Here is a 21,834-nt window from a genome sequence, read left to right as displayed (position 1 = left end):
TATTTTCCAGGTGGGCAGTGCATTCCTGATGTTTTGCAAAGGCCTTTCTCTTCTGTATGTGGGTAACAAATTTAAAAGATTTTATTTTTAGAGAGGAGGGAAGGAGAGAAACAACGTGTGAGAGAAACATCAATTAGTTGTCTCTCGCACATCCCCAACTGGGACCTGGGCTGCAAACCCAGGCATGTGCCCTGACCTGGGATCAAACCGGTGACCCTTGGGTTACAGGACGGTGCCCAACTCACTGAACCACACCAGTCAGGGTTGAGTAACAAATTTTAAATGCTGATGAAAAAGTGACTTCAAACAAGGAAGAAATTGGGATTGCAGGAGGAACCCTTGAGCTATTTTAATGTAACTATAGGTGTCAGTTACTTGACTGATAGGCAACAACCATTCCCAGTTTGTAAGATGAGCTACCTCTTGCACTTCTTCACCTAGCAGTCTCTTTCAGGGCAGAAACAGCTGAAGCAGGCAGGAGCTGTGGGCTTGCCTTCTGAGTCTTTCAGCCCTAAACTGTGTCTTGATCCTGGTGATCTCTACACTGGGTAAGAGAGTGGCTGAAGTCCTATACCATCTGCTGACTAATTGCAAAAGATTCAAGTGCTTTGGTTTTCCCTCTGCCCTGTGGGCTCATTGTTTGCCTTTTAACATCACCGTGTCTCCTTAGAGTCTTAGAAAGATTTCTTGGTCAAGGCCTATGCCATCCAGGAAATTCTGGTGTGAAAAGGCAGTGGAATTGGGTGGAGGCATGAATTCTAAGAGCAGTTCATCCACTTGCTGTGTGACCTGGGGCAAGTAACTCAACCTCGCTGGCCCTCTGCTCTGTATATGCAAAATCGGGACATGAGCCAGTCTTCCAAGTTCTTCTGACCCTGCCTAAAAGACTAAGCTTTGAGTTGGGTAATATTGTCTTCTTCCTTGGTGACTTCATGCTGGTCTTTCTCCCAGACCTTCAAGGGTGAGGCATTTAGCACGTATTTCATGGCAGACCATTGCAGTCAGTTCATCTTTTCATCATCACGCATCTGCATGGAAGCATTGGATGTTAAAGTTTAAGGTTCAGTTAATCATGGTGACACATTGTGTTTTCTCACTTTGTCACGCTGATTGCAGACTTTGAGCTCTTCACACATAGGCAGATCTCTCTTTAGCATACTGTTTTATTTAAATCATAGTTTGCATTAGAGAGCACCAGTAATCATTGTGGTAGGTGTGGTTTTATTTTTAAAGCTTTTGGCAAGATATTTGCAACACTTGTATTTTGTCATATTTGAACATACGAGTAGCATATAAATGGAAGTGGTTCCTAGTAAAAGAAATTGTAATAGATTATTGGGAATTGAGACTTGACAGTCTGTTACCTGCTGGGCAGTCCTTCGTGTCACCTTCAGCAGTGGTTTCAGGAAATGCTTGCTTTGGGGCTTTTGTGGGTGATATAAACAGAAACTAAAAGCTCATAGCACGGGCTCCAGCAGTGTAGTGAATTGCAGTAGTCATTACTTTATAAGACATTTTAATAACCTAAGCAAAAAAAAAATCTAGCTAGTAAATTATAAAAGATTCCATCCAGGTAAGATAAAATATCAGCTCAATTTACTTAAGATAACCACAAGAAGATAGTTCTTGGTAGAAATGCTTACTGATTTTGCAAGCTCTGCAATAACAAGTCAGATTCTAGTCTAAGAAAAACATAGTGTTTTTCTTTCCTTGTTTCTTCACTTGCCAGCATTTTTTAATATAATGTTTTCCTGATTATAAAAACAATGAATTTCCTTTGAAGAAAATTCTGAAAAGGTTAAATAAGATTCACCTTAATTCCACCACCCACAAATAACCACTGTTAACATTTTATTGTTCAAAGGCAAATATATTCCTAAATATATTTTATCTCATGGATGTGCAATTCTTATTTCCCTTTTTGTTGTCATTTAAGCTGCTTTCAATACTTAAGTTTTATAAATAATGCTACAGAGAATATTTTGATAATTATTTTTGCATAAGCCTTTGTCTACATTCCTGATGATTTCTTTAAACTAGATTCTTTAACTGTTAAAAAATTTTAATTATAAAGGCAGCCCCCTTAAATAATGTTTTTAATAAAGCAGTGTCTAAAGTTGAAAAGCAGACATTATTACAATTCTGTGGGAAGGGATTACCTGTGAAAATGGTATCCTAATGCAATTTCAGCTTAAACTTGTTCACTTGAAGATCTATTTTTAAATAATGTACTCAAAGTGTAACTTCCATTTTTGCATTGTCAATGTTTACTTAACATTTTAGAGCCATTTCCCATGTTTTCATGTCTAGTAATTTTGAACTACTAGATTTTCCCTAATATTGGGCATTAAAGTTTCCAGCTTTTTGTAATCACAGACTGTTATAGTGAGCATCTTTGCTTTCCTCTCAATCTCAAAAGAAAACAATTCTAAATAAATCATTTGGGAAAGTTAGAATTTTAAAAAGTTCTAAACAAGTACTGTACATTTTCCTTCTTAAAATTTGATTTGGATCTTCTAAATATATCTTTAAAAACACAGCTTTATTGAGCTATAATTCACAAGAAGTATCTTTCAGTAGCTTTTCTCAGCCTTGCTTCTTCTCATTAAACTATTTTTCTTTTGATACAGAATGCCCTATGCGTGGGCCCCAGAACATGGGCCTTTAACATTTAAACCCTTCATTCTCTGAACAGGCTGTTGGTTGGTGACATTAACCAGAAATACTGTATGTACATTCTTGGTTTGGGGCACCATATGAACTGTAAGAACAAGCATATCATTATGGAATGGGACCGTAAACCATGGTTGTTCTGGCAGACTTCTGGATAGGGATTTTTTAAAAGTATTTAACTCATTATATTACTGAAAATAATTTTGTGATTTATAGGGAATTGTGCTCGATCAACTTCGGGAACTGTTTACTTTAGAGGTGGCATATGTAGATGGAGTTTCTCCTAGTAGACAGCTTCTCCACCATTACTGTACACACAATCTCCAGGGATTTTTTTTTTTAAGTATTTATTTTTACTTACATTTTAAGTTTTTTTTCAAGAATGATTTTATTTATTTATTTTTAGAGAGAGGGGAAAGGAGGGAGAATGAGAGGGAGAGAAACATTGGTGTGCGAGAGAAACATCCATTGGTTGCCTCTCGAATGCCCCAACTAGGGGCTAGCCTGCTACCCAGGCATGTGCCTGATGGGGAATCAAACCAGCAACCTCTGGGTTTGTGGGTTGATGGCCAACCCACTAAGCCATACCAGTCAGGGCTCCAGGGATCTTGATAAACAGGGATTTTGATTTTGAGGATCTGGCTGGGGTTAGAATCTACGGAGCTAAACCAGGTAGGACAGGAGATTTTAGGTGACATCCAGATACAACACCCTGCCTTATGTTAAATGACATGGTAAGAGTTATTTCCTTTTAATTTCTGACTGTGTCAGGGAGAATATTAGTTTAGCTCCTCTTTTTCTGAACACTGGCTAAACTGGCTTTCTAAACAAGAGAGATCAGATTTCAGCTTTAGGGAAGCTATAGTATCTAGCTAGATTTAGTAACTTTGTTGTGTGTCCTTATATTTATTTTCATAGTTACCTTTTGTTTGAAACAAGTGATACTGATTTTCCATTCATGATAGGGCTATAAGGTTACTTTTTAAAAATGAATATATGTTAAAGTAGCTTTCAAGAAAAACCTCAAGTCAATAACAGTACAGGTGGTGCAAGAATATGACAAAAACTGAAGAGACAATCCCATGACTGGCATTTAGGATGTGATGGTATAGGAAAAAAGGCCATGAACTTTGGAGCCAGTTGGACTAGGCTTCTGCTTACTTTGCCACTTATTAACTGAGTAGGAGAGTTACTTCCCTCTCCCAGTCTCAGTTTTTTCTTTTCCTGTAAATTGAGTCAGGGCAGGAGCACCTCCTGTGGGCCAGGCTCTGTAATGCTTGTCTTAGTCTGATCCTCACACTGCTGCGAAGCGTGAGGAGGAAATAGGCTCAAGAGGGGTGAGCCTGCATGGAGTCCCAGAACTGGGAATGGTAGGACTGGGTTTCAGTCCCCTGTATGTCTGAATCTTTTTTCCTTATTCTAGGCCACCTCCCTCTTTTAAATAGAGGTCTTCCTGTGGCTCCCTACCCAGATGAATGGCAGTCTAATAATTAAAGTGAAAAGTCATTACACATGCCCATGTTCACTACAGCATAATTCACAATAGCCAAGAAGTGGAAGCAGCCCAAATGTTTACGGGCAGGTGAGTGGATAAACAAAATACAGTGTATACATACAATGGGATATTATTAATTCTTATTTTTTTTTTTTAAAGGAGGTCTTCTCACCTCACTTGCTATAACAAGAATGAGTCTTGAGGTAGAATAATGGTTTCCAGGACCTGGTGAGGGGGAAAAAGGGAATTGTTATTCGATAGATACAGAGTTTCCATTTGTCAGGATGAAAAAGTTCTAGGTATGTATTATACAACAACGTGGATATTTTGTTGTGTATAATGTGCTCCCATGCATAATGTGCACCCATGTTTTTGTGCACATTATACATGAGTTTATTATACCCATGGTATGTAAACATTATGCCCATGTGTAATGAGCATCCTTATTTTTCCATAAAAAATTAGGCAAAATAGTTAATGCTGCTTAATGCTACACTCAAAAATGGTTAAGAGGGTACATTTTACATTATGTTTTCTTTTACTACAATTAAAAATTTCAATAAATGGGGATAGAAAAAACAAAATGAGAAGCAAAACAATAAAAATAAGAGAAAAACATTTTTTCAAAAGTTAATAAAAAAAGAAAAGCCATTTGTCAGGGCAGTTTTTTTCACTATGGAAAATCTCAAACATACATGAAAGTAGAATGAACCGTGAACCCATTACCCTGCTGCAGCAGTTATCAGCATGTGGTAATTGTTTGATCTATAACCTCCTATCTACCCCACCCCAGCCTACCCTTGATTATGTTGATCCCAGACAGCCTATAACTTTATCTGAAAATGCTTTGGTATGAATCTCAAAGTAACAACTTTCTTTTAGCCCTGACCAGCGTGGCTTAGTGGTGTGGGCGTTGTGCTGTAAACCAAAAGGTCACCAGTTCAGTTCCAGGTCAGGGCACATGCCTGGGTTGCCAGCCAGGTCCCCCGTTGGGGGTGTGCAAGAGGCACCCAGTAAATGTTTCTTTCGCACATAAATGTTTATCTCCCTCTTCTCCCTCCATTCCCCTCTCTCTAAAAATAAAAAAATAAAATAAAATCTTAAAAAAGAAACTTCTTTTAAAAATACAATTTTCATACCTAAAAAAAGTAACAATTCCTTAATAGCCAGCATTCAAATATCCTTGATTGTGTCATACATTTAAAACTTTTTAAATTTATCTGTTTGAGAGAGAGAGAGAGAGAGAGAGAGAGAGATCACTTTGTTGTTCGACTTTCTTATGCACTCATTGGTTGATTCTTGTATGTGCCCTGGTCGGTGATTGAACCTACAACCTTGGAATATCAGGATGATGCTCTGACCAACTGATATACCTGGCCAAGGCCTCACACTTTGTTTTAACAGTTGGTTTATTTGAATCAAGATTAAAAAAAAAAAACGGTCCCAATCTAGGGCCAAATATTGTATTTGGTTGATTAAGCCTCTTAATAAGGATCAATTTTTAGCAGAGAAGCAACTTCATTTCTTTCCTGGATTAGTACATGGAATGAGAAGTTCCTGGCAGGAAGGCTCTCCCAGCTTCAAAGCTCAGCAGTGGTTCAGAGCATGAGCTCTGTGTGCCATCGCTGTGTGGACAGTGGGGTACCCTGGTAGAGGCTAAATGGTACTTCCCCGGGGAGGGGGTAAGATGGCGCCCTCTGTCCGAAAAGGAACATGCATGCATTTACATGTCTAGGAATGAGTCCTACTAATTACTCCCCCCTGTAGCTAAAAATCTATGTTTAAGATATTCACTGCAGCATTGTTTGCAATAGCAAAAGACCAGAAACCATCATAAGGTCCCTCAGCCAGGGACTAATTAAATACATTATAAGATGACCATCTGGGTAACTTATTTTAAAGGCTCATGGAATTGCCTCCAAGATCTATCAAGTAAGATGGAGAATGGTGAATAGTGTACTTCCACTTGAGTTAAAAATGTTCAGGAACAATACAGATACATTACTGCTTGCATATGCATTGACTTTCTCCCAGGGGAAGGGGGAAAATGTCCTCGTTCACTGTGGACTCACCCAGGCAGCTTGAATTGTTTTAATCTATGCAGATATTGACATACAATGTATATACATGTATATGTGGGTTGTTTTTTTTTTTAAGATTTTATTTATTTATTTTTAGAGAGAGGGGAAGGGAGGGAAAAAGAGAGGGAAACATCAACATGTGGTTGCTTCTCATGTGCCCCTCATTGGGAACTTGGCCCGCAACCCAGCCATGTGCCCTGACTGGAAGTCGAACCAGCGACCCTTTGGTTCTTGGGCTGGCAGTCAATCCTCTGAGCCATACCAGTCGAGGCATATATATGTTTTTAAAATCAGTTTATATGTGGGTTTTAAATAAAGCAAACCTGGTTTTGAATCCTGACTATTCTACTTAATTGCTGTGTGATCTTGGGCAAATTAATTTCTTTAAACCTTCCATACTTATTTTTAAAATAGGGCTAATACCTATTCATCATAAAGTGATTTGGAGGATAAAAGGAGTACACATTAAACTCTTGATATACTGTGAATTGTGACTAATAAATACAACAAAACCCCAGACCCACATTGCTTCTGAATGAGAATTGTCTTCTAGACTCAAATATATTTTTTATGAATGTATTCTATGAATGTCTCACAACTGGATACAAAAAGAGATTTCTTTCCCTCTTTTTCCTCTTTGATAAATGCTTTCTTTGTTTGCCTGTTTCGATCATTAAATGACAGGGCATGGCGTCAATTTGCATTCAGGGCAGGCATACATTTGTTCATGTTTCTTGTCTGTGACCTTTGTAGGTTTTTTTCCAGATAAGTAGCCTGTCTTCCTAAGACACTTAAGCTGAAATCAAGCTGCTAGACATTTTCTGCAAAGAAAAAAATAGCCTTATTCCCATCTCCCCACTTGATAATAAACCAAATACATGCATGTATTAAAAAGGCCAAAGAAAGCCAAAAAACCACTTTCAAGCCTACTCTCAGAGATTAGAATTGCTTGCATTTCCTGAGTTTTTATTATACATTTTGCGCTAGGCTAAGCATGAACATTTATTAGCTTATTTAGTCCTAAGTTCTTTAAAGTAGGTCTTGTTATTAACTCCATTTTATAGAAGTTATGGCTTAGGTAACTTTCTCAAAATTTTACAGCAAGTGGCAGAACAGAAATTCAAACACTGACCTGTTGCACACTAAAGCTCACGCTTTAATCCTGACTTTACACAGTCTCTCCCACATCTTTCTCTGCAAATTTTTCCATAGTCACTTTTCTGTTTGGTAGACTGTTTTTTGGGTTTTTTTTCCCCACTCAACAAAATGTCATGAACATCTTCCCATAGGTAAATACCTAGAGATGTATTGCTCTTCTAATGATTCTTTAATTTCCCATTGTGTAGAGATGTGCCATAATCTAATGGGTCCCTTATTGATGAGTATGTAAGAGGTTAGAAATGGTGCCGTGGTCAACATAAACATGTACATATATTTTGCACGTATATTCAGTTATTCAGGGATGTCCTTAAAACAATTCCAAGAAATGGAGTTGCTGTTTCAAGGGAGTAATTACATTTCAAGTATTATACTTTATTGTTTTAGTATACATTTGGTCAATTGCCTTAAAATAATTTGTGCCAGACTGAATTGCTGTGGTTTTTGTATGTACTGTAAAAGGAGAGTTTGAAAGTTTTTAGACAATTTATACAACTGTTTAGCTTACAACAAAGATGACTTCATGCTTACAAATGGTGCCTATTTTATTGGTCTGTTATTTTGACATATTTTCTCTGAGTGCCTTCTTAGACTGAGGCTACATGACATGCTACATTGATATTGGAAAGATAAAGACTGCATTGTTGTAGGCCTCATTGAAACCTTGTTTTTTTTTGTTGTTGTTGTTGTTGTTGTTGTTGTTTTAAAGCTTCACCGTGAAGTTCAGACAAGTAGTTTTATTCCTAGGGCCCTTTGTTCATCATTTAAAAAATTTTTTTAAACTTAGTTTTATTGTATTTTTTCCATTCCCATTTAGTTCCCTTACACCACCGTCCCTCCAGCAGTCACCACACTGTTGCCCGTGTCCATGAGTCACTTCTTCCTTTTTGCTCAATCCCTCCACCCGCTCACCTCTCCCCTACTAGCTGTCGCCCTGCTCTCCATCTATGAGTCTGTCCCCATTTTCCTTGTTAGTTCAGTTTGTTCATTCAATTCCAAATAGGCGTGAAATCATATGGCATTTCTCTTTCTCTGACTGGCTTATTTTACTTAGGATAATGTACTCCAGCTCCATCCATACTGTTGCCAAGGGTACAATGTTCTCTTTTATGGCCAAGTAGTATTCCTCAGTTGTTTTCTTTGTTCATCATTTAAAACATTTTGTATTACCTTATTTTCATGGTGGTCAGTAAAAATGGACACATGAAAAGAGGAAAATAATGACTTTTAACACCTGGATATTAGTATACCTAATTTCACAAAACTTTTCCACGCCTTGTTTCCTCTAATTTTATTTTTCTGACTAGGTAATATATTCACAATTCAAAACTCAAGAAGGTGCAAAGGGTATACAATGAAAAGTCTCTGTTCCACTCTTGGCCTGCAGCCGCCCAGCTCTCCCTGCAGGCCACCGGTGGTGTTTTCTGGCTCTTGTATAGCCCTCCTTTAAAAGTTCTGCAAGGCAGTGATGTTATTTTTCAACTGGAGATTAATAATCTTGTTTTGAAAATTGTGTTAACTCCCTTTGTGGTAACTGGCCATCTTGGGAACCAGGGACTCATAGTTGACTTACTGCCTTGGTGTGGTTCTGGGATTGCAAACAAGGAGCCCTGATACTTCACAACAATTAGCAACCATTGTGAAAGAAAGTAGTGTTGTTGGTGATGAGGTGGATACAGAGTAGAAACAGCTATTTCCCCTGAGAGAAAGCTGCACAGGGTGTGGGTTTGGACTGGTTAATAGGGAGTTGCTTTTATCTCCTTGCCCCAGTGTTGCAGTGCGTATTTGATGGCCCATGTGATCTATGGCTTGGTTTGCCTTTCAGACACTCTGAGTCCTTGAACTCCAAGCCAGGCAGTTGGCAAGTGGTTGCCTGGTCTGATCTTAGAGGACATTGCATTGGAATGCATTGATTAAAGATGCATTAGTATGCACTCTGTGTGCCCGCAGATTGCTCCTCCTTGCAGAGCTGTTTCTGGTGAACTGCCAGACCTTTTTTTTCCCTCACTTGAAAATACCACATGCGCTTTAAAGAAAGTTTGGAAAATACAGAAATATTGAAGAGCAGAGGAAATCACCTGTAGTCCATTATCCAAAGTGAACCACTATTGATATTTTGATGTGTCTTATTTTTCTATAGTTGTGATCGCAAGTATTCAATTCTGTAAGCTGCTTTTTCATTTATGGCAAACATTTTCCATGCTATTGCAGAGCCTTGGTAAATGTCATGTAAAGAGAAGGACTAGCATGGTGGACTTTCTTAATCATATCATGTGTACATGAATTTGGTCACAGACAGAGATGCCTTTAGGAGCCAGGCAGGAAGTATAAATGAGCAAGGCATGATGGGTACAAGACAGTAGGGAGTGGGAGGTGGGGAGAGACCAGGTCCACCTAACAGACATCTGATAGTCAGCTTGCATTGCTGCCACTTGGAGCGCGGGCCAGAGCTGTCAGATATCCCTGTCCTTCCAGAGAAGCAGAAAAATCTGCTTTTTATTTTTTTTAAATGTATAATTGGTAGAGTTTTCTCTTTTTTTGAGAAATTTTAAACATTCAAAGAATAAATGGGAAACAGCCAGAGGTAACCATTAACATTTTCTCTTATCTGCTTCAAGCCTCATACTGCCCCCCCCCGCCTGCCTTTTTTTGTTCGTTTGGAAGAGGAATGGTAAAATATTATTGATACAATTGAAATATCCTTCTCATTTCCAGTGCCATTCTCCACACTTCCCTGTTCATCATGCCCAAGAGCATAAATCATTGCATATCCTTCTATCTCACTTTTTAATACTTACGTAGACTGGGCACCATAGTGTTTTATGTTTTTAATCATAATTATTATTCTACAACTTGCTTTTTTACTCAGCCTGTTTATTTATCCATGTAAATATATACAGGGAAGGGCAAAAGTAAGTTTACAGTTCTTATGGGAAACAATACAATAATTAAGAAATACTACAAGAATAAACTATGTATTTCACGTACTCACAACTGTAAACCTGCTTTTGCCCCACCCTGTATAACTCTAATTCAGTGTTGGCAGACTTTTTCTGTAAAATAATCAGGTAGTAGTTATTTTAGGTTTTGTGGGCCACACTGTCTCTGCCACTACTACTCAACTCTGCTATTTTATAGCTAATACAGCCATAGATAATATGTAAACAAAGGGTCATAGCTGTGTTCCGTTAAAACTTTATTTGCCAAACAGGCTGTGGGCTGGGTTTGGCCTGTGGGCTGTAGTTTGCCGACCCCTGCTCTAATTTATTCCTTTTAACTACTGAATAGTCTACTGTCTATAATAGGAATATACCTTATTTTATGTTTTGATTCCCCTATAAATGGATGTTCAGGTTGTCTCCAGTTTTTCTACTGTTTTAAGAGTGCTTCGGGAAGCATCCTGTGCACCTGTGCAAAGCCTTTTCACCAAGGCATACATGTATACACAAGTGGAATGGTTGAAGGTTTTCTTTTTTTCTATTTTAACAACAGGTGGGCCAAATAAAATGCCTCGGGTAGAATGTGATCAGTTTCTGCCCTCTGTGCTAGATTTTTTGAGGTAAGACCGCATGAGAACTAGTAAAGGTGAGGGTGTGTGAGTCCCAACAGGAAAGAGATGGAGAACGATCTGGATGAATGTGGTTGCTCTGAGAAATGTGCACCTGATTTCCTCTGAGGACAAAAGAGATGAAGTTGGGGAAAAACTCGATTTTTCACATGTGGTAGCCGTTAAAACAGTACTTGTTAACATCAGAGCGACAAGTTCTAGCGGAAAAAGTATTCAGGATGAAGGTGATGAGCTGCTGACCAGGGGTTCCATCTTTCCTGGCAATTCTGTGAGTTCCTTTAAAGATTTATCACTGTAATTAGACCAGCTAGAAGAAGAATGAGGAAGGTAATAAAGTAAAGAAAGAGTATCAGGGCATCCTTCCAAGAAAACCCTCTCCTTTGAGGCAGACCCGGAGCAAGATTTTTAAGCCCTGGTGGCAGGAAATTAAATTAGTCCATCTTCCTGAAATAATACATCAATAAAACATGACTACTTCAGTTGAGCTCAGTGAGTTCAGAAAAGAAATAGTGTTCTGTGTTCTGAGTTGAGATTTAATTAAGGGACTTAGGCTTTGGGAATTCTTTCTTTTTAAAAGATTTTAAAGATGATTGTAGGTCATTATCATTCATTTTAATTGTTTTGGAGAGCTCAAAAAATATATGGGGCTATAACAGAAGGAGCAAAACATCAAAGTCAGCCTGCTGCAAGCTTTTTTTTTTTTTTTTTTTTTTTTTTTTTAACAGGCCTGGGACACTGTTTTGATAGGTAAAAGCTGGACAGCTCTGCCTCTTCAGGGGTGTTAGGCCTTCAAGTCTGGGACCTTGCCTAACTGTCCCACACGCTGCAGCAGAGACCTCCCCAAAGGAGGCTTAAGGACCTGGGGTCTGAGCTTGGCACCTAGACATTTTGTTAGGATGGAGGGAAAGACAGGCAAGGGATCAGCCACAGCTGTAGCCTGGGGGCCATTCCCCTGGAAAAGGAAAGAAGCAATAAACAGACTGGCCATTCTAACATCTGGTTCCTTCTCATCTGGCAAAATTTTAGTAGCATCTAGAAGGTGGTGAATGAAAGAGCTGCCTTTAACATAATTGTCTTTAAATGGCTTGAGATTTACTTCTATCTGAACATTGGTTAGGTCTTTGGATCTCAGTTTAACCTGATTTTATTTTTTTAGGATGATGATTGCCAATGGAAGAAGAGAAAATGTTAGTCTAGTGATGTTCAGTGCCTAAGATTATGGCAGACTGGTAATCTCTGGAATGCCCCTTTGACAGGTCATTTGGATGAATCTGTATTAATTATTATTAATTTAGCTGTATATTAGTTCACAAAGCACTTCCACCTTTCTAATGCCTATTAGTCTCACAATTATGTAAAGGAAGAAGAATAATACCTATTTTACAGATATTACAGAAAAAAGGCTCAGAGAGGGTATGAGGACTTCGGTTCTTCATTTTAGACAACATTACTTTATTACATGTAACAACTAGAAAAAGAATGAAAACTTTATGTTTCCATGTTCTTAGCAGTGGAACAGTATTTTTTAAGTGAAAGATCAATGGAGGGACATACTGACTTTCTATATTAAGCTTCAGCACATATGCCAGGAGTAGCCTGCCACTGGTTCACATTCTTTTTCCTTTTATTTTTCTTTTATTTTTATCTTTACCTGAGGATATGTTTATTGACTTTTAGAGAGAGAGGAAGGGGAAGAGAGAGGCAAATATCAGGGTGAGAGAAAAATATCAATTGATTGTCTCCCATACATGCCCTGACCAGGGATCGAACATGCAACCTAGTATGTGCCCTGGCGGTAATTAAACCCGCAGCCTTTTTGGTGTATGGGATGATGCTTCAACCAACTGAGCCGCCTAGCCAGGGCCATTCTCCTCCACCCACCCCGCCTTTTTGTTGGCAGGGAATAGGTCATTCTCACAACTAAAAAATATATCGTTCTCATTGCTCTAAGTATCTATTAAAATTACAAACGCGTATGTCCTGTGATCGAGGAGTTGCACTTCTAAAAATGTATCCTTACAGGTATATTTTTCCACACATGAGAGGCCCTACGTTTCATAGTAAAATACCAGAAACAGCTTAAGTGCTAGGGTAGTGGTGAAATAAATTATGGTGCCTCCATATGGTGGGATACATAGCTGCTTTCATAAAGAATGAGGCAGCTCTACATTTACTGAAGGAACAAACTACAAGATACATGGTTTGGTGAAAAAAAGGTGCAGGACACTGTGTATTACTGTGTGTAGCATACTGTGCTTGTGTAAGATGGGAGGGGTATGTATATATTAATACATATTTGCTTGTTTTCATTAACTAGTTCAGGAAGATTAAAATCTAATAACACTTGCCCTGTGGGCAGGAAACTGGGTGACTGGAGAACAGGTGAGGTAGAGGGACCTGTCACCAAAGGGCCTTTTGAAACAAGGACCATGTGAGTTACTTTTTTTTTTTTTTTTAATCCTGCACTAAGGTTTTCAGGATTTTGAGGTCCTTGTTCCCTACTCCTTCCCAAAGGACTCATCCTTTCTTCTTTAATCACCCTTTCTTCTGCTCCCTGAGCTTTCTGGCACCAAATGAAGTTCCCTTTTTTTGTTTTACTTAAAAAATTATGACACCTATTTTCTTATTTGCATTCAAATTGTATGAAATTTATTGATTGGGTAAGTGCTTTCATTGTAATGCATTACATCACATCCTCATTTATTTCAATAGATTTTTCACAAGCCATACTTTATGATTTTAAAATGGAAAAGTATTAGCAGGACAAGATAGGAAAGTCAAGCAGGACAAAGGAGTGTGCAGTAGAAAGTTGTTTGTTTTTTATTTTTATCTCTATAGACCTCTGAGTCTGCTCAGCCCATAGTTCCTCTGCTGAGGTGCTACTGCTACTGCTTTTATGTGTGTACTTCTAATAATATGGTGCGCCTGTCAAGTATAAACATGCACAGACCCCCCCCTTGCTAACACACTATGTAATCTATACCATACACACTGTTCCTCATCTGCTTTTTTCACTTAACATATCTTGCTATAGGACTATATTCAGATCAATACATTCTTTTTAGTAACTGCATAGGATTCCACTACATATGGTAAATATATTTAATTTATTTAATCAGCCACCCCTTGATGGGAATTGGGCTTGTTCCCAGTCTATCACTGCCACAAGAGGATGCCAACAACAACCCAAACTGGAGTGGCTCAGTGGGTTGGGCATTGTCTCACAAAGTGAAAGGTCACTGGTTCGATACCCAGTCAGGGCACATGCCTAGGTTGAGGGTTCGGTCCTCAGTCTGGGCACATATGAGAGACAACTGATCAATGTTTCTCTTGCTCTCTTCCTCCCTGCCCCTCTCTCTCTCTCAAAAAAAAGATCTATGCCACAACAAATATCCTTGTATCTGTAAGATACATTCTTAGAAATGCAACTGCTAAGTCAAAGGCCTGTGCATTTAAAGTTTTGATAGTTGGTTCCAAATTACTCTATGCAGAGGTTGTAGTAATTCAACAAGATACAAGATTACTCATGCTTTTGAGAGGTTCCCAGCTGCTTCAGTCTGTAGTGTAAGATAAAATACTGGCTGAAGGGAGGGCAAACTAGTTAACGCTATTGGTGGACTAGTGTTTTTATTTTCCCACTGAAGTTGGTTAAGGTAATATATGATGTAGTAAAGTTATTAAATGCAGCTATCAGATATAGTCATTAATACTGTAATAACTACATAAGGTGCCAAGTGGGTACTGGAAATAGCAGGGGGAGCACTTTGTAAAGTATATGACTGTCTAATTGGTATGCCGTACACCTGAAACCAATACAAAATAATCTGAACATAAACTGTAGTTGAAGAATTAAAAAATAAATTTAAAAAAAGAAAAAAAATGTAGCTGTCAGAAGGTTATCAAAATGAAGATGATTTGGGTGTGTCCGTTGCTAATGAGCAGCCCTCAGTGACAACTCTACTGTCCTTACTTACTTCTGCTTTTTTTTCAGGACCTTAGCGTCTTGAGGCATTTGGGATTCATCACCCTCACGGCTGACCTGGTCGGAGTTCAGCATGTCCAAGTTAAAAAGCTCAGAGTCGGTCAGGGTGGTGGTTCGCTGTCGGCCCATGAATGGCAAGGAAAAGGCTGCTTCATATGACAAGGTGGTAGATGTGGATGTGAAGCTGGGGCAGGTGTCTGTGAAGAACCCCAGAGGAGTGGCCCACGAAATGCCCAAGACCTTCACCTTTGATGCAGTCTATGACTGGAATGCCAAGCAGTTTGAACTCTACGATGAGACGTTCCGACCGCTCGTGGACTCTGTCCTGCAGGGTTTCAATGGGACGATTTTTGCCTATGGACAAACTGGGACTGGGAAAACCTACACAATGGAAGGAGTCCGTGGTGACCCTGAAAAAAGGGGAGTCATCCCTAACTCATTTGACCATATCTTCACCCACATCTCTCGATCCCAAAATCAACAGTACCTGGTTAGGGCTTCCTACTTAGAGATCTACCAGGAGGAGATCCGCGATCTGCTCTCGAAGGATCAGACCAAAAGGCTTGAGCTCAAAGAGAGACCTGACACTGGAGTGTACGTGAAAGACCTGTCTTCCTTTGTTACCAAGAGTGTGAAGGAAATAGAGCACGTGATGAATGTGGGGAACCAGAACCGTTCTGTCGGTGCTACCAACATGAATGAGCACAGTTCGCGGTCTCATGCAATTTTTGTTATCACCATCGAGTGCAGTGAGGTGGGCCTCGATGGCGAAAACCATATTCGTGTAGGGAAATTGAACCTTGTAGATCTTGCTGGCAGTGAACGGCAAGCCAAGACCGGTGCGCAAGGGGAAAGACTGAAGGAAGCGACCAAGATTAACCTGTCCCTTTCTGCCTTGGGTAATGTCATCTCTGCCCTGGTGGATGGAAAAAGCACTCACATTCCATATCGGGACTCAAAGCTTACCAGACTCCTCCAAGATTCTCTTGGTGGCAACGCTAAAACTGTGATGGTGGCCAATGTGGGGCCTGCCTCCTACAATGTAGAAGAGACTCTGACCACTCTGAGATACGCCAACCGTGCCAAAAACATTAAGAACAAGCCGAGGGTCAACGAGGACCCTAAGGATGCCCTCCTCCGAGAATTCCAAGAAGAGATTGCTCGGCTCAAGGCCCAGCTAGAAAAACGGTCCATTGGCAGGAGAAAGAGGCGAGAGAAGCGAAGGGAAGGTGTTGGCAGTGGTGGGGGTGGGGAAGAGGAGGAGGAGGAGGGAGAAGAGGGTGAGGAGGAAGGGGATGATAAGGATGATTATTGGCGGGAACAGCAAGAAAAGCTGGAGATTGAGAAGCGGGCCATTGTAGAGGACCACAGCTTGGTTGCAGAGGAGAAGATGAAGCTGCTGAAAGAGAAGGAGAAAAAGATGGAGGACCTGCGGCGGGAGAAAGATGCCGCTGAGATGCTGGGTGCCAAAATCAAGGTACTGTGCCCTTCCTTGGGCCCTTGCAGATCTTTTTGTTTTATCAAAAAAAAAAAAAAAGTGATATGAGGGATGATGTCTCTTTGGGGTTTGCATTCCCAGTAGCTCCATGATAGCCAGTGCTCAGTGAACATTTGTCGAATTGTATTGAATGATGAAAAACAATTTTTTCAAATTTAAAAAAATTAAATATTGAGCTGGTAATAAGAATAATTATTACATATGTGCCAGCACATATAAAAAGCAGCAACAAAACCAACACCCATGTTACTCCCCACCGACCCAGTGTAAGACACAGAGAACAGCATCCGTATCTTTACATGCTCTTTGTGTCGCCGCCCCTTCCCCTGCCACTTAACCATTATCTTGGATTTGGTGGTTTAGTGTTTCCTTGCTTGCCTTTATAGTTTCCCATATATGTATATATGTCTAAATAAAAGGTAGTTTTAGTTTCACATCGTTTTTTACTTTTATACAAATGGAATCTCACTGCCGCCTTTTGCTTTTATTGAAATTTATCCATATTGATGCCTGTGGCTGTGATTCATTCATTATTACTGTTCTGAGAATTTCATAGTATTCCATTCTCCTGAAAGTGTGGGTTGTTTTCGTTTTCTGCTATGAACGTTCTTGTGCTTGGCTCCAGGAGCACAGGCACACACCAGAATTTCTTGTCTGGCACTGTTGGGGCCCAGAGTATGTGCAGCTTTAGCTTTAACTTTACTAGGTGATGAGAAGTTGTTTTCTAAAGTGGCCCTGTGAATTAAAGCTTTTACCAGTAACATACATGTTCAGGTTGCTCCTCATCCTTACCAACACTTGTGACTGTCAGACTTTAATTTTTTTGTATGTCAAGTAGCTATAAAATGGTAACCCAGTGTGGCTTTAATATGCAGTACAGTGATTACACAAGATACAGAACAGTTTCATCACCCCCCAAAGGCCCTCTCGTAGTCAACCCCTTCCCCGAGCCTCCAGCCCTTATGTGCCAGTCGCTGAGTAGTATTGTAGAGCAAGGAGGCTCCCCTGTGTGGCATCTTCTTCCTGGTGGCAGTGTATTGTTCCATCGGGCGCCTGGACCCTGGGCTGCCACAGGGCTTTAATGGCAGAGCAGAGCTCAAAGCTAGCCCTGGAGGCCTAGGATGACCACTGCCTGACCACAAGCCAGAATTCCTTTGATTTGTTGGGTTCTATGTCATTGAATTTATGCAACCTTTTGATTACTATTCTAAAGTGCACGTATGTTTATTAACGTAAAAATGATAAGTTGTCTCTTTCTTGCCTCCCCTTCCCCCACTATATGAAGCTGTACGTTTTTTTAAAGATTTCTTTATTTTTAGAGAGAGGGGAAGGGAAGGAGAAAGAGAGGGAGAGAAACATCACTGTGTGGTTGCCTCTTGTGCGCCCCCTCCTGAGGGCCTGGCCCGCAACCCAGGCATGTGCCCTGACTGGGAATTGAACAGGTGACCCTTTGGTTTGCAGGGGGCACTCAATCCACTGAGCCACACCAGCCAGGGCTGAAGTTGTACTTTATCTGTGGCTTCATAGTGGCCCTTTCACAGACCTGGGTACTATTTTACTTCAGAGACAGGGGTTCTTTCCAGGACTTTCAAGACCTAATGTGAAACTGGATTCATATACAACACAATTAGGAGGTAACTGTGTTTCAGGGAGGGGCTTCCTATGGGATTCCATTACGTCAAACACCATATCACCGCTCCTCACTCCTGCACTTGAAGTGTACCTGGGTGTGCCCATGTTTGATTTGCATGCCGTGTTTTAGGATCACACCTGTTATTCAGGCCCAGGAACACCTAGGCTCTCTAAACAACCTGGCATATTTAGGCAACTCTCAGAAGCCAAGTGTGGCAACATTCAGCATTCCCTCAAGGTCACTGAATCTCTTAACACGCTTTGTTTATGGGAAAATGACATTACTTCTGTCTTTCCCAATTCCTGACTGCTGTAAAATCATAGGACAAAAGAATTTAGAGCTGGAGGGGGGTGTGTGTGTGTGTGGAGGGCGGGGGAGGGTGTTGAGTTGGGAGGTAGTGATCAGTCCAGCCCCTTTGTTTAAAGCGAGGAAACAGTCTCAAGGGCTCACTGAACGACGGTAGCAGGGCTACAGTTAGTGTTTATAGGATTCTTAAAAGCAAGGTTGTGGAGCTTTTGGATTCCAGTGTTTCAGGAGCAAATCATTCCAGTGGCTACAACCAACATCTAAATGTTGGAGGCTCCCCATCTGCACAACCAACCCAGAACCATCTCCTAACATCCAAGCCAGTAGCCTCTGCCTACTGCACATTTCCACCAAGATGTCCCCCGCCACCCAGAGGCTACTCCTCCCTTCCTTTTCTCAGTCAAGCGAGGCCCCTCGTGGCTGCCTCTCCCTCCCGCGTGGGGCCCAGTCAGCCCCACGGCCTCTGACTCCTGTCTCATCAGGATCTCTTGGACCCGTCTCCTTTGCTCTCCCCCACCATGACTGCCCTAGCCTGGGCCTGGACTCTCAGAACAGCTACCTGTCTGGTCTCCCTGCACTTGGCCTGCCCTTTTCCAGTCATTCTTTTTGTGACATGGAGTAACGTTTCTGAAACATAAATCTGATTGTGTACCATCATGCTCAAAGGACACATCGGTGGTTGCTCCGGTTCTCGGCATCAAGTTTAGTCTCCCATAACAGAACTTTGAGGTTGTTGAGCTGACCCCTGATCGCTCTGCCAACTTTCATGCACCACCACTCCCTTCCCTGCCCTCTCACACAATTTTTTTTGTTAGCTGATTCCTATTTTTACTTCAGCACTCTGTATAGATGTCACTTGAGACAGGAAGCTTTCCCTGACTCCCTCCAAAAGCCTGAATTCTCTCCCTCCAGTGTGCCTCTCCCATTACTGCTCGGTCTTTTCCTCCTGGTGGCTGCTGATCCTTATGGTAAGAGCGTGCTCACTTGTCTGCAGCCCTCAGTGGACTCTCAGCTTTGTGATCTATATTCACAGTTGCATCCCCACAGCCTAGCATACAGGAGGTGCTTACTACATTATAAGTAGGGGCAATACTTTGTACAAACAAATCAAAAACATTGTTTTTTAAAGAAAGCTGAAGTTCATGTGTGTCTGGGGAAGCTGTATCTTCATTGTTTCCAAGGGAAAGCGCCCCCAGCAGGGCCACCTCAGCCCCCATCCCAGTGACGGGCAGACACAGCTGAACACAATGTATTTTCCCTCAGCGCTCACCCCCTTTGGTTTAGTTCTGAGCTCCCTATGAGGACACGTATTCTGAAAGAGACCATTCACAAGATGGATTCCACTTTTTTCTCACTCAGGCCATGGAAAGTAAGCTGCTTGTTGGAGGGAAAAATATAGTAGATCACACAAACGAACAGCAGAAAATTCTGGAGCAAAAACGGCAGGAAATTGCAGAGCAGGTAACTTTTTACTCCTTTTCTGGGGAGAATGTGATGGGGTAAGGGGCTTTAGTGCTACAAGGCAAATATCTCTTGTGTTAGACTCTTCAAAGGGAATGGAAACAAGCTGTGGTAGCCCCTTTCTCGGGGGAGACTCTGATCTGGAGCAGCCCTGCCCTATATTCTTGTCTAGACATTGTCTCTAGGGAAGCTGATGAATTTTGTAATGTTGCTCAGAAACGTCGAGAAAGAGAAATCCAGCAACAGATGGAAAGTCGAGATGAGGAGACTTTGGAACTTAAAGAGACATACAGCTCATTGCAGCAAGAGGTGGACATCAAGACCAAAAAACTCAAAAAGGTATATAAAAGGAGCAAGGCCAGGCAGGGGTGTCTGGAGACTTGGGGGAAGGGATTGCTCATTGTCTGGAGGGCCGCCCTCCTCATCTGCCTCTTCCTTGGGTTCCAGCTCTTCTCCAAGCTTCAGGCAGTGAAGGCAGAGATCCACGACCTCCAAGAAGAGCACATCAAGGAGCGGCAGGAGCTGGAGCAGACTCAGAATGAGCTCACCAGGGAGCTGAAACTCAAGTAAGTTCTGGGCCCTCCATGGCACCTCCAGCCACTTGCTGCGTGGTTGGTTGGTAAGTAACACTTCCCAGAGGACAGGGCCCCTTCTCTCCAGCTCATCTCTTGCCACTTTGTCTGGCGTCTCTTTATTGTTGAGAGAGCCACTCTGTCTCTGGGCTTCATCTGTGAACTGAATGATTTCACCACGTGATCTCCAAGTTTCCTTCCCCTTTGCCCTCCTGAAGCTTTTAAAGTTATCTATTGATAAGACGGCATCTTTTATTAACTAGAATTTTCTGAATGGTATAATGAACACCCAAATACCCATCACCTAGATTCAATGATAAATCATCTTTTGTCATCTGTCTTTTATAAACATTTAAAGCAAATTGTACTTCATGTTATCTCATTTATACCTACATACATGACTGTAACGCTGTATTTAAAAAGCTTTATTGAAATATAACTCACATACCATTCAGTTCATGTATTTAAAGTATACAAGTCAGTTTTTCAAAAATATGTATTTATAGAGTTGTAAAACCATCAACGGTCTAACTTTGTTCCCTGAAAAAGAAACCCTATACCAATTAGCAGTCCCCCCTCATTATCCCCTCTCCCCACTGCAGTCCTGACCTACTTTCTGCCTCTGTAAACTTGCTATTCTGGACATTGCATATAAACGGAATCATATGATACGTGGTCTTTTGTGATTCGTTTCTTTCACTTAACATGATGCTTTCAAGGATCACTCATGTTGTTGCATGTCAATATTTCATTCTTTTTTATGACTGAAGAGTATTGTATTGTATAGCTATACCACATTTTATTTATCTGTTTTTCAGTTGACAGACATTTGGGTTCCAGTCTTTGTCTATTATGAATAATGCTGCTGTGAACATTCATGGGCAGGTTTTTATATGGGCATTTTTTAAATTTCTCTGGGATATATACCTAGGAGTGGAATTGCCAGGTCATTGGTAACCCTGTGTTTACCTTTCTGAGGAAGCCAAACTGGTTTCTAAAGTGGCTGCATCGGCTCTGGCCAGTGTGGCTCAGTCGTTGTCATCTCATACACCAAAACTGTGGAAGGTTCGAGAGTGCTAGTCAGGGCACATACCTGGGTTGCAGATTCTATCTTCATCATGGCGTGTGTGGAGGCAACCAATCGATGCTTCTCTCTCACGTCTATGTTTCTCTCTCTCCCCCTTCCTCTCTCTAAATCAGTAAACATACTTTAAAAATTTAAAAATAAAATAGCTGCGTCATTTTACATTTCCACCACCAATTCCTCCTCATTGATACTGTCTTTTATTTTCCTTTTTTTTTTTTTTTTTTTGCTTTTATTATCTGTCTTTTTTTATTATAGCCATTCTTATGGGTGTTTAGTGGTATCTCGTGGTTTTGATTTGCATTTCCCTGACGGCTAAAGAT

General features: G+C 40.8%; 1 protein-coding gene across 2 annotated transcripts in view; it reads left to right on the top strand.

Annotated features, from left to right (window-relative positions):
• KIF3B (kinesin family member 3B) overlaps positions 1-21,834 on the top strand; it is a 40,016-nt gene that overhangs the window by 5,435 nt on the left and 12,747 nt on the right. Inside the window, exons 3-7 of one of the 2 annotated variants that reach the window (XM_054573896.1) lie at positions 4,097-4,255; positions 14,967-16,434; positions 19,754-19,855; positions 20,072-20,194; positions 20,303-20,421. In XM_054573896.1, coding sequence (XP_054429871.1) covers positions 15,031-16,434; positions 19,754-19,855; positions 20,072-20,194; positions 20,303-20,421 — 1,748 coding nt within the window. In that variant the 5' untranslated portion in view covers positions 4,097-4,255; positions 14,967-15,030. The remainder of the gene's footprint in view (positions 1-4,096; positions 4,256-14,966; positions 16,435-19,753; positions 19,856-20,071; positions 20,195-20,302; positions 20,422-21,834) is intronic. The other variant, XM_054573897.1, reaches the window with a different exon arrangement.

This window comes from Pteronotus mesoamericanus, unplaced genomic scaffold, assembly GCF_021234165.1.
Source record: "Pteronotus mesoamericanus isolate MK-2021 breed Mesoamerican mustached bat unplaced genomic scaffold, CSHL_Meso_final contig_25, whole genome shotgun sequence".
Lineage (NCBI taxonomy): Eukaryota > Metazoa > Chordata > Mammalia > Chiroptera > Mormoopidae > Pteronotus > Pteronotus mesoamericanus.
The sequence above is the reverse complement of the archived record's forward strand: the minus strand, read 5'-3'. Positions and strand labels throughout refer to the sequence as shown.